Here is a 10,128-nt window from a genome sequence, read left to right as displayed (position 1 = left end):
TCCCAAACTAAGTCCACGTGGTTGCTGTGTTTAATAGTAATTAATGTAGCGACCATTTACCAATTAATTTTCATATTACCAGGAGCACAGGAGAAGATCTCCTCATAACCAAACATTCATCACACAATGCCAAAATGCACAAATCATAACTATATCTATACGACGTACATGTGTGTACATCTATACCTTTAAAGCATAAAATGGGAAGCTATAAGTCTATATAGCATTTCTAGAGTTCCATAATACTTCTTAGAATTGGTGAGCTGGCGGAGGCATCAGTGAAGATGATTCCCACGAAGGCAAAAGCACCCCATATCGGATGGTAGACGCACCTACAACAGCCCAGATCGTCAATGTCAAAGCCGAGATAGCGAAGTCTCTCGTCAGTTTCAAACAACGTGTCGTGTGTGTACGCACTGTAGAACTGTGTGTGTGTGTGCGTCCGTGTGTGTGTGTGTGTGTGTGTGTGTGTGTGTGTGTGTGTGTGTGTGCGTCCGTGTGTGTGTGTGTGTGTGTGTGTGGGTATGTGTGTGTACGCACTGTGGAACTCTGTGTGTGTGTGTGTGTATGCGTGCACACACTGTGGAACTGTGTGTGTGTGTGTGGGTATGTGTGTGTACGCACTGTGGAACTCTCTCTGTGTGTGTGTGTGTGTGTGTGTGTGTGTGTGTGTGTGTGTGTGTGTGTGTGCGTGGTAGGTGGAGGGTGGAGGGGGGTAAAGTACATTGTGAAAAGGGTACAATCTAATTGGTGACAAAGCATTGAGGTATATATTGTAGTTGCAATGTATGTATTACTTGCATAGCTACAGTATCTGTCAGAAACTAATTGGCAATGGAGGCAGTTCACGTGATGCTTTTACATTTAGTGTACACAGATGGGCCTGAAACCATCTGTGTTTTGCCCTAAAACTCCTGCGAAAACCCGGGAATATTAATTGTGTCTAATGCATGCTTCTCAAAGATCCTTCCAACACTTAAACATATGCCCCCTGATGGTGAGTATCATTTGGAAATGAAGAAAGCATAATCATGATTGTCGTAAAGTAGCTAGAGGTACACAGAACACGTTTTCATGCTTGTGTTCCTATAGCACCTATGATATAGCTAAGGTTGTGTTACTAAGTAGTGTGCTATGTCCTAAATGGCCACAAAAATGAGGTGAAGTTGATGTTTAGCAGCAGAACTACTCGTAGACTTTTTACAGACAGCAAACTAGTGTTCAAGCTGGCGCTGTGCTAATGCCTCTCGCCATGTTTTTGCTTTCGCTGAAAAGTTATATTAGTTTCTATAATGAATTTTATATAAAGTTAGCTTATCTATATAAAGTCACTGAGAAGAAAAGACTTATTTACATGCATCTATTGTTGTATTATGTGGACCTCAAGAAAGAAGAAAATTGATTTGTAGTTCAGCATATATAATATCTAAGAAGAAAAGACCTGTGTACATGCATAATTATTGTTATCTATAATATTATTGTTATATGGTAGTGTGTTTTGTGGCTTACCAGGCCTTCAGCCAGGAGGATCTGGATCTGGATCTTGGAGTCTTACACATGGGGAATGAGCACGCATGCGCATTACATCCACAGGAATAATTAAAGGGTGTGTCCAAAGAGATCAATTTCACAAATGGCTACTGCTAGCTAGCTGTTTTAACAGATATTTTCTGAGTATTGTAGCTAACAAAAAGCTAGCGCTTTAGTGCAAGGCTAACTCATATGTTGAATAGAAAGTTTGTGCGGACAGATGATGCTATGAAATATTCTGAAGAGACTGCAACAGCCTTCAATGTGAGTCAAACTAGCCATAACTCGAGAAAGAAGCTTTAGTTTGCTAATCCACGAATCAAAATCCAAGAGAACGTGGCTAGAAGCCTATAGAAGCTGTTAGCTTTCGTCGCATTGCAACCGTTGAGCAGTTATAGCTGGAATACACACACACACACACAGACAGACACACACACAGTCAGCTTTACCGTATCCCTCGTGCGGCTACGCCTCGAGGCATAAAAACACTTCTCATGAATTAGTCATGTTTATAGACTCCTACGTTAGGAGTAAGCCTCGATTGAAACCGCGGGGAAACACGGATGGCACCGGAAGTGCATCCCATTGCCAATCCCTTTCTCTCCAATCTATGATAAAATGCTGTAAGACCACTTGAGACAATTCAAAACATATCGAACAATGGTAAGCTCTCCACTATATGTACATGTACATGTCACTAAAAGGGGTCTGTCTGTCTATACAGTAAAAATAAAAAGCAATAAGAAGGCAAGGTAAGGGGGAGGGGACTTACGGCTCTTCCAGAGGCAGGCTCGATGAAGTCAGCCCAGAGGTTGGCCCCTGTTAGTCTGGCACAGATCTCCTTAGCACTGTCTACAAACTGGAGGAAACAAAGAGAAACACAAAATAATATTGAAAATGCAATGGTATAACTATGCCTCGGTGCCTGCATATGCGCAAGCGAGATATATTATGGTAGTGTGTTTGTGTGTCTGTGTGACTGCTACAGCTGTTCAAGAATCAATCAAGTGCAAGTAAGAGTTTCTATAGGCTTCTAGTCATGTCTTCATTGCAAAATAATGCTTTATTCTCGAGTTATGCCTAGTTTTGCTTACTTGGAATGCCATTGCAGCCTTTTCAGAAGAGTGCGTAGCAAAACTTGTTTACCGAGTTGATGCTACTCCACTTAGTAGTTAGCTCTGCACTAGAACGCTAGCTATTGGTAGCTGCAAGAGTGAGAAGAGAGCTGCATGGTTCTGCTGATGCAGCCATTAAATTTTAGACTTGAACTTTTGGCATCGATCATTTTTAACAACAATCATGGTCGATCATTTATACCCACTCTTTGAATTTCCCTGTGATTCTTTCTGCCTCGTCGCATGCAGCAAAACAAAAAATAATGTTCATCAATTCATGATAATTTATAATGTGTGTATAAAAGCTATTATAGTAGCTTTATGTTATGTAGCTTTGGCACCTCCACCAAAGCATCATTATTTTGGATTTTGCAAAGAGTAACACACACATGCAGAGAAGGGAAAATGCAATGCTAATTTTACTGTCAAAAAATACAACACTCCCCCTCATGTCCTCACATGTTCCAGTAGTGAATCTCTTTCGCTTTCCACTTCTGCCGACCAAGATGTCATGTCGTTCTTTGTTCTCTGACATAGAGTTATCACTGTTAACCCTTTCGATTCCAAGCTGGGAAATAGCTTCATAAAACCTGGTATATGATACACACTCATGAATAATAATTATAGCCGAATCAGCAATATAATAATAATTATTATGTAATGTTATTGAGACACTGGTTCCTACGTTTTCTCAGTTCTATGGTTCCCTTCGTTCCATAGTTAGGAACCATGGAACAGTAGAAACCATAGAACCGTAGGAACCATGGATTAGTGTATAGGAACAGTAGGAACCATGGAACGTAGGTAATACACTCCGGCAAGCACCAACCAACCTTTGAGCAATGATGGGGGACACTCTTGTATCAACATCTCTACTGTGCCCTGCGGTTTTTCCCTAATTACAGTTAGAAACGTTGGCTCTTCGTTTGTTGCTTCATCCGTCGGTTGTATGGTGGGTGTGGTCAAAGAAGGGATTGATGCGCCCCCTGGAAGCGGGTACTGTGGGTGCAACTGAAAATGGAGTAGCGGTGTTGGGAAGTGAAGAGAATCTGTGTGTGTGTGTGAGAGAGAGGGAGGGAAAAACAAATTGATTAACATACAGACATACACTGAAGGACACCCTTACCAGATGAACTAGCTGCAGTGGTGTGGGTGGTTGGTTGTGGTAGTGAGGGTGTGTGTGAGGGGAAGAGGGTGGAGCCTAGAGATGAGGGGGTGGTCGAGGTGGCCCGTAGTCGCTGGAGAATGGTCGACAAACTGGGGAGGTAAGCCACCACTCGACTTGGACTATTAGATGACATCTAACAACACAATGTGGTGGTAACGTAATTGAGTCAACAAGCATTTGGTTTTTTGTATACAGAGAGTCAACACACCCTTAGCTGAACTTTTGAAGGCACTTCTCCTCTTTGTGATACCTTAGACAAGCTCTGCATATGCTCTATCTCTAGCTCTAGCTCTGCCTCATAAACTTGACTAACAGGAAGTGAACTCGGGAGGTGTGGCAATGTGGCAATGTGGCACATGTCACGTGTATTTCCTAGGCTTTTAGCTGGGAATCAGTTCAGAGCCAAAAACGTTGGACCGGCAGTTAATTTGGAGGTAAAAGAGAGGTTTTCTTGAGCTGGAAACACTGTACATGAGGTGATTTATGATTAGAACTAAACAATGTAGGCTCCATCCTGATAACGAGGTGTTAATAGGCTATTAATTAAATTAATAGCTCAATCATCAATTATCAATTATAATCAAATTTTTTGTTTGTAAATAAAGCGGTGAGGTACACGTGTACGTGTAATTATCATTTATATGTCTCATTCTAGCTTCACCATGAACCTGCAAGTGCAAGGACATATGCAGCAGCAAAACTCAAAGTAAGACTTTTCTAAACAATGGTTGCGTTCATAGCTATTATGATATCGTCTTTGTTTTATTACAGGTTGCTCAACAAAAACAATGAGGTGAATGATGGAGAGATAAACAAGCTTGGTGACGGCAACAACTCAAACAACAACTTTGTCGAACACAAAAAAATCCTCATTTTAACAAAGCAGACTAACGTCACCATGTCGCAAGAAAATGCTCTAGTCCCTCCTCAGGCTGTTACTTCCTCTGAAAAAATGGCTGTTTCTCAAGAGTCTTCAGCCGACAGTCACGAGCATATTGGGGAAATGGTTTTGGCTTCTAATGGACGATTGTCAACGGTGCTGCTCTCTGCCCCTACTGCCGGCAATGAGCTTTCGAATGAGAATGCCCTACCTACAACACAAATTGATGTACAACAACCAGGAGAAGCTGAAACTACATCTGACATCCAGCAAGAAGAAAAGGAGGTTTTCAAAACTTCTGTTGCTACAGAGGAAACCGGTAAGTAGGTCAAATGTTAGATTTTGATAGTACGGTAGTAAATGCAATGTTAAAAGTGTGGTACGTAATAAATTATACAATGTTGAAAGTAATATTTTACTGTAACAGAGAAAACCGAGTCGTTGGAACGTACTTCAGAGGAGCCTTGTGATATTGAGCAACGTGCAGCTGACGGTATCGCTGTGGATGAAAAGACTATCGCTATGGAGACTCTGCCGCAACGTGCAGCTGACGGTATCGCTGTGGATGAAAAGATTATCGCTATGGAGACTCCGCCCAGTGGAAACCCTTCACCAAATAAGGCCGAAGCCGTATGTGCAGAGGGAACTTCGACGATGTCCAAGTCGAGGCCTCCCATCAACACCAGCGAAATTTTTACTGTTTGGAAAGTCTTAGGAACGGTGGTGTGGTTTTTGTGGTTTATATCACGTGAGGTGATGCTGAATGTGCTGCAAATTATCCGACTGGTGAACTTCGTAAGGTCCCTTCCGAATCATTTCTACCGCTCTCGATACGCAGAGAATCAATTGAGACCCTCATTGGCCAAAGAAATCGATGTGAGTCACGAAGAATGTGTACCAACTCCTTCTGATGAATTGATATTGTATTCTGAAAGAAGCAGTCTGTTTCGTGATGGGACTCCCGACGCCTCGAGAGAAGAAGAAGGTGATCAACTGTCACAGCGTCAATATTCCAGTTCTGGAGTGGTCGTAAAGCCTGAGTCTATCGTCAACGGGGCTGTGGGAGGGGAGCACTTTAAAGAAGCTGCGATATGTGCCGTATCTCTTCAAGACGACCTCAGTGATGAGTATGGTGCTCCTATCTCTCAAACCTCCAAAAAGAAATGGCCATGGGATGGTTCATCAGAGGAGAAGGATTGAGAAGAGTCTCTACCATCGGCAGTTACATCGTTTAGCTCCAACTATGGCCCTACTCATGTGTTCTCCGAGGTTGTTCTAGAGGAAGGTGAGTGTTTTTTTGTTAGGAAAATAGTCGTGCATTTCAGAGTTGATTGAGTCAGAGGAGGTCGGACACCACTTGACCTTTCTTAATTATAACAATTTAATGCTACCCACGCTCTGCTAGATCTGCCCAACTAGTACAATAGTGGTCGTGGCAACACTAGATCTAGACTCTGGAGACGACTACATGCAGTAGCCTAGCCTATCCTCTTGATCTTATAGCTCTGTCAGTTCCTCTAACCACCTGTTACCCTGGTCCTCACTAGTCCTACAGTCAGAATATAGCACATAACAGGCCTTTGTTTGGAAGCTGAGAAACAAACAGACAGGAAATAAACTCTGGCTTGGAAAGTACCGAGGAATGATACTCTAAAGCTAGAAAATTGAGAAGCTTGGCTACTATGGTAGTCTCAGAGTCTATATGTAGATCTATTGTTGCCTCAAGTGTTAGTTACCACAGCTACTGTCAGGGTTTCACAGGATCAAATGTAGGGGGGGGGGATTTGGGTGCGCGTAAGCGCGTCGCAAAATGTTTGGCTACGCCCACTTTTGTTGATTACATCATGCTTAACCTAACGCATCACAGTAGATCTACCTTATAGTTCATCACGTTAACTAATGTGATGACATAATAATGTAGTCTAATGTGATGTCATTATTCTACAACATTTTTGGGGGGGGAGGTTTACCCTTGCCCTCCCCCCCCCCCCCACTAGATGAAACCCTGACTATTGCGGATCTAGCAGAGTGTGGTTAGCGTAAAGGTAGAATTAGCAGAAAGGTGAAGTGGTGCCCGACCTCCTCTGGATTGAGTCATAGACATTTTGTATACCGTATAGCAGGTAATTTTCGTGGGGTAAAATATTCATTATTTTCGTGGGCAAGCTGACCTACACGAAATTTTAACGTAGGCGTGGCTTACTGGAACGTAGGAATGCAGTGCAGGCAACGAGACTAGACAAAATTTTTACTCACGAAAACCACTGTTTCTCGAGTGAACGAATTTTTTACCCCACGAAACTTACCCGCTATACGGTAGTCAGCTGTTTTGGTGTATTATGCTACATAATAGTTAGACACTGTTTAGGAAGTTTCTACATGATTTAGAAGCCCAAAGGGCTGGTTGTAGTATCCCAAACGCAGTGAGGGTTCTATACTAGCCCTGAGGACTTCTAAATCATGTGGAAAGTTCCTAAACAGTGTCTAAGCATTTTAGATCATAGCAACCATGAGTATTTAGCCAATCAGATTTGAATGTTCTTATCTAATCTTTGCTACATGATTTTCTAAGTGAAGTACATGATTTTCTATTGAAGTACATGATTTTCTAAATTGGATAGAACATTTCCTCTAACCAATCAGATTGCAGTATTTATGACAAACATGATCTAATCTTCTGTATCACAGGTGAGCCGTCTACCTATGCTTACGTGGTGACAAGAGTTCCTCTCTTTTATCGGGGTAAGTATAATTATAGCTATAATTATGTTAGTAGTATGTGAAAAATTGCATGCCATTATAATAGTGCAAACTAATAAAGAAGCTTAGCCGCTGCATGGTATACTGATTTTACACTCAATATTTCTACTCTAGATATGCCTCCTGGAGACTCCATCTGTTTATTGGGTTCGGTGAAATATCCCGAGGACTATCTTAATGGGCTGGTATACTGATACCTAGCCGCAAACTGGTCTGAACTGAACTGAACTGAACTTGCTGAACAAAATGTAGTGTGATTATAGCTTTTTAGTGTTGTGCGAGTCTTCCATGTCACTTAGTTAGTTTTGTGCGAGTCTTCCATGTCACTTAGTTTTATAATTATATAGATAGTGGTGACAACATATGGTGCATGTCTCAAAATTACTTTCATATTCGATGTGTATATACATGTACATGTACCTCAATCATCCATAATGAATTTGGTACATTCACGATATTTATCTCCAAAATAAAATAGGGTGGGGGTCGGCAAACTGGCCAGTCAGGGTCAATGGGTCGTAATAAAAAATCTGCTTCCAGAGGACTTTAATTAAGGTTACGGTCTGGTAATTGCTCATTAATTAACAACATAAGTTTTTCACCTTGCATTCCAATCATTAAATTCTTTCCTTTGGTGGTTGGAGGTAACAGAGTACATGTATGTAGACGATCAGAATGAAAAACCTTCTGAAATTGAACTCGACTATCCTCCTCTTGGCCAGTTTTGTGGGTCTTGTGTACTGAATCGGCTACTACAAGTTCTAGCTATAACCAACTAGATCGAGTCACTCACACCAACTATTGCACAGTGTATGCCAATCAAGCTGTGATGGTTGACTTTATAATTAATAGCAATGAGATCCCATGCAGAACTGTTTAGATGTTTAGCTTTTACTTTCAGTTACATGTTTCCACATGACTGACCTAGTCTCATGAATCAGCCGGCCTTGGACTCTCCAAGGCCGGCTGATTCATGAGACTAGGACTGACCTAGCTGAAATGAGGTATTTTCCCAGTAAGCTGTTTATTAATACTCTGGCATAACGATGGGGTTGAGATCTTAGGGCAAAAATGTATCTAGATACGAGCTTGTTGCATACTACAATTGCTTTGGCAACGTGGTGAACCTTGTGTACACTGCGCAGTATGTACAAATAGAATCAAAATACATACAGTGTACCCAATACTACATTGAAGTTACTTAGAACTCACAATCAACTTTGTTCAATCTTTTTTACTTTTTGCCTGTCACTCATTAATTATAGTACAAAAATCGACAAGGCCTTCAACTGGTATTATATAGACTCCCTATAGTCTTTTGACTTGACCTCTTGCTTATAATGGCCACTGAATTTGCACCATCACCACAGGACATTGCGTAATTAACCAGAATCTACTGTACATGCATGTCTGTCACATGCATAATTATTAGATCATAAATGTAAGGTTTGATGATCTAATTGTCGTTGAATTAGAAAATGCTGTGTTACAGTTTAATGGATGATTAATTACACTTGATAGGCTTGCAAGTAATTAGCATAATTTATACACATTATAAATATAGTATTAGCAGGGCACTCTCAATATTAGCGGGAGTTGGCCTGGTATTAGCAGGACACTCTCGATATTAGCGGGAGTTGGCCTGGTATTAGCAGGGCACTCTCGATATTAGCGGGAGTTGGCCTGGTATTAGTAATTAGTTAATTTTTAGGTGCTAATTACACTCTGATACATGTTGTTTTCCTAATATTATAGTTGAGCCATGTCTCAAAATAACAATGTCTAAGAAATTTGATCTCCAGGGGATCAATAACAAACTGTACAAGGTAAAAAGTATTCATCAAAATCACCACCACACACAATTTAAAATTAAATGGAAGAGCGTGATTCGCAAAGTAATCGGAAAATGATATTGCAAAGCATGATCAGATGACTCAATGGTTCATTAATTGTTATATTGTCTAGCAGCCAAGAGACCTTCAACTATACTTCTTTCTCACCTGATTTAATCCTCCTATTAAAAGGGGGAAAGAGACACATTAATTATTGAACGAGTGTTGCAAGCGTGCACTTGCTAATGCCTCTCGCCATGTTTTTGCTTTCGCTCAAAAGTATTAGTGTTATAGAAGAAGTAAATACAAAAAGCTAGCGCTTTTAGTGTAAGGCTAATTCATAAGTTGAATAAAAAGTTTTTGCGAACAGATGATGCTATAAAAGATTCTAAAGAGACTGCAACAGCCTTCAATGTGAGTCACACCAGCCATAACTTGAGAAAGAAGCTTTAGTTTGCTAATCCCCGAATCAAAATCCAAGAGAGCGTGGCTAGAAACCTATAGAAGCTGTTAGTTTTCGTCACATTGCAACCGTTGAGCAGTTACAGCTGGAATACACACACAGACAGACACACACACACACAATACCGTATCCCTCGTGCGGCTACGCCTCGAGGCATAACAAGTCTCCCAGCTATAATTCCCAGATCATAGATAGAGCGGTATAGATTAATTAAAAAAAATGGCCAGTGAATGAGGCTAGAATTATTGGCTGCCTCCTAGATAGATACTGCCTCTGGTACTCACTGCATCAAAAGTAAAATTCCTGTACGAAGAAGTCCAAGTGCGTACATACTTAGATTTTCCTCATGGTCAACAAAGAGTGCGAGACAGCTGACTCAT

The 10,128-nt window shown here is 41.1% G+C and overlaps 2 protein-coding genes across 2 annotated transcripts; one reads left to right on the top strand and one right to left on the bottom strand.

Moving 5' to 3' along the window:
- Positions 1-55: 55 nt before the first annotated feature.
- LOC135347636 (cobalamin trafficking protein CblD-like) lies at positions 56-8,845 on the bottom strand. The gene is made up of 7 exons (XM_064545675.1): positions 8,666-8,845; positions 4,022-4,278; positions 3,772-3,946; positions 3,479-3,694; positions 3,105-3,235; positions 2,303-2,389; positions 56-424 (listed from the first exon to the last, which is right to left on the bottom strand). Exons 2-7 carry the CDS (start codon positions 4,169-4,171, stop codon positions 230-232), a joined length of 954 nt encoding a protein of 317 aa, XP_064401745.1. The 5' UTR covers positions 4,172-4,278; positions 8,666-8,845; the 3' UTR covers positions 56-229.
- On the top strand, positions 4,191-7,914 carry LOC135347627 (uncharacterized). The gene is made up of 6 exons (XM_064545664.1): positions 4,191-4,289; positions 4,469-4,519; positions 4,585-5,012; positions 5,121-5,978; positions 7,382-7,435; positions 7,568-7,914. The coding sequence occupies exons 1-4, from the start codon at positions 4,285-4,287 to the stop codon at positions 5,891-5,893; spliced, it is 1,257 nt and encodes a 418-aa protein (XP_064401734.1). The 5' UTR covers positions 4,191-4,284; the 3' UTR covers positions 5,894-5,978; positions 7,382-7,435; positions 7,568-7,914.
- Positions 8,846-10,128: the final 1,283 nt, after the last annotated feature.

The sequence above is a fragment of the Halichondria panicea genome, chromosome 14 (assembly GCF_963675165.1).
Source record: "Halichondria panicea chromosome 14, odHalPani1.1, whole genome shotgun sequence".
In the NCBI taxonomy this organism is placed as follows: Eukaryota; Metazoa; Porifera; class Demospongiae; order Suberitida; family Halichondriidae; genus Halichondria; species Halichondria panicea.
Note: the sequence above shows the minus strand (reverse complement) of the source record. Positions and strands in the feature narration are given on the sequence as shown.

What these genes read in the sequence shown, in the direction of transcription:
- LOC135347636 (XM_064545675.1), bottom strand. Translation starts at nt 4,171, where the DNA reads ATGTGCCACATTGCCACATTGCCACACCTCCCGAGTTCACTTCCTGTT. An exon ending in CTTCAAAAGTTCAGCTAAGG is followed by an intron (nt 3,947 to 4,021) that starts GTGTGTTGACTC and finishes TTGTGTTGTTAG; the next exon opens with ATGTCATCTAATAGTCCAAG. An exon ending in TCCCCCATCATTGCTCAAAG is followed by an intron (nt 3,236 to 3,478) that starts GTTGGTTGGTGC and finishes ATCATATACCAG; the next exon opens with GTTTTATGAAGCTATTTCCC.
- LOC135347627 (XM_064545664.1), top strand. An exon ending in ATGCAGCAGCAAAACTCAAA is followed by an intron (nt 4,520 to 4,584) that starts GTAAGACTTTTC and finishes GTTTTATTACAG; the next exon opens with GTTGCTCAACAAAAACAATG. An exon ending in TGTTGCTACAGAGGAAACCG is followed by an intron (nt 5,013 to 5,120) that starts GTAAGTAGGTCA and finishes TTACTGTAACAG; the next exon opens with AGAAAACCGAGTCGTTGGAA.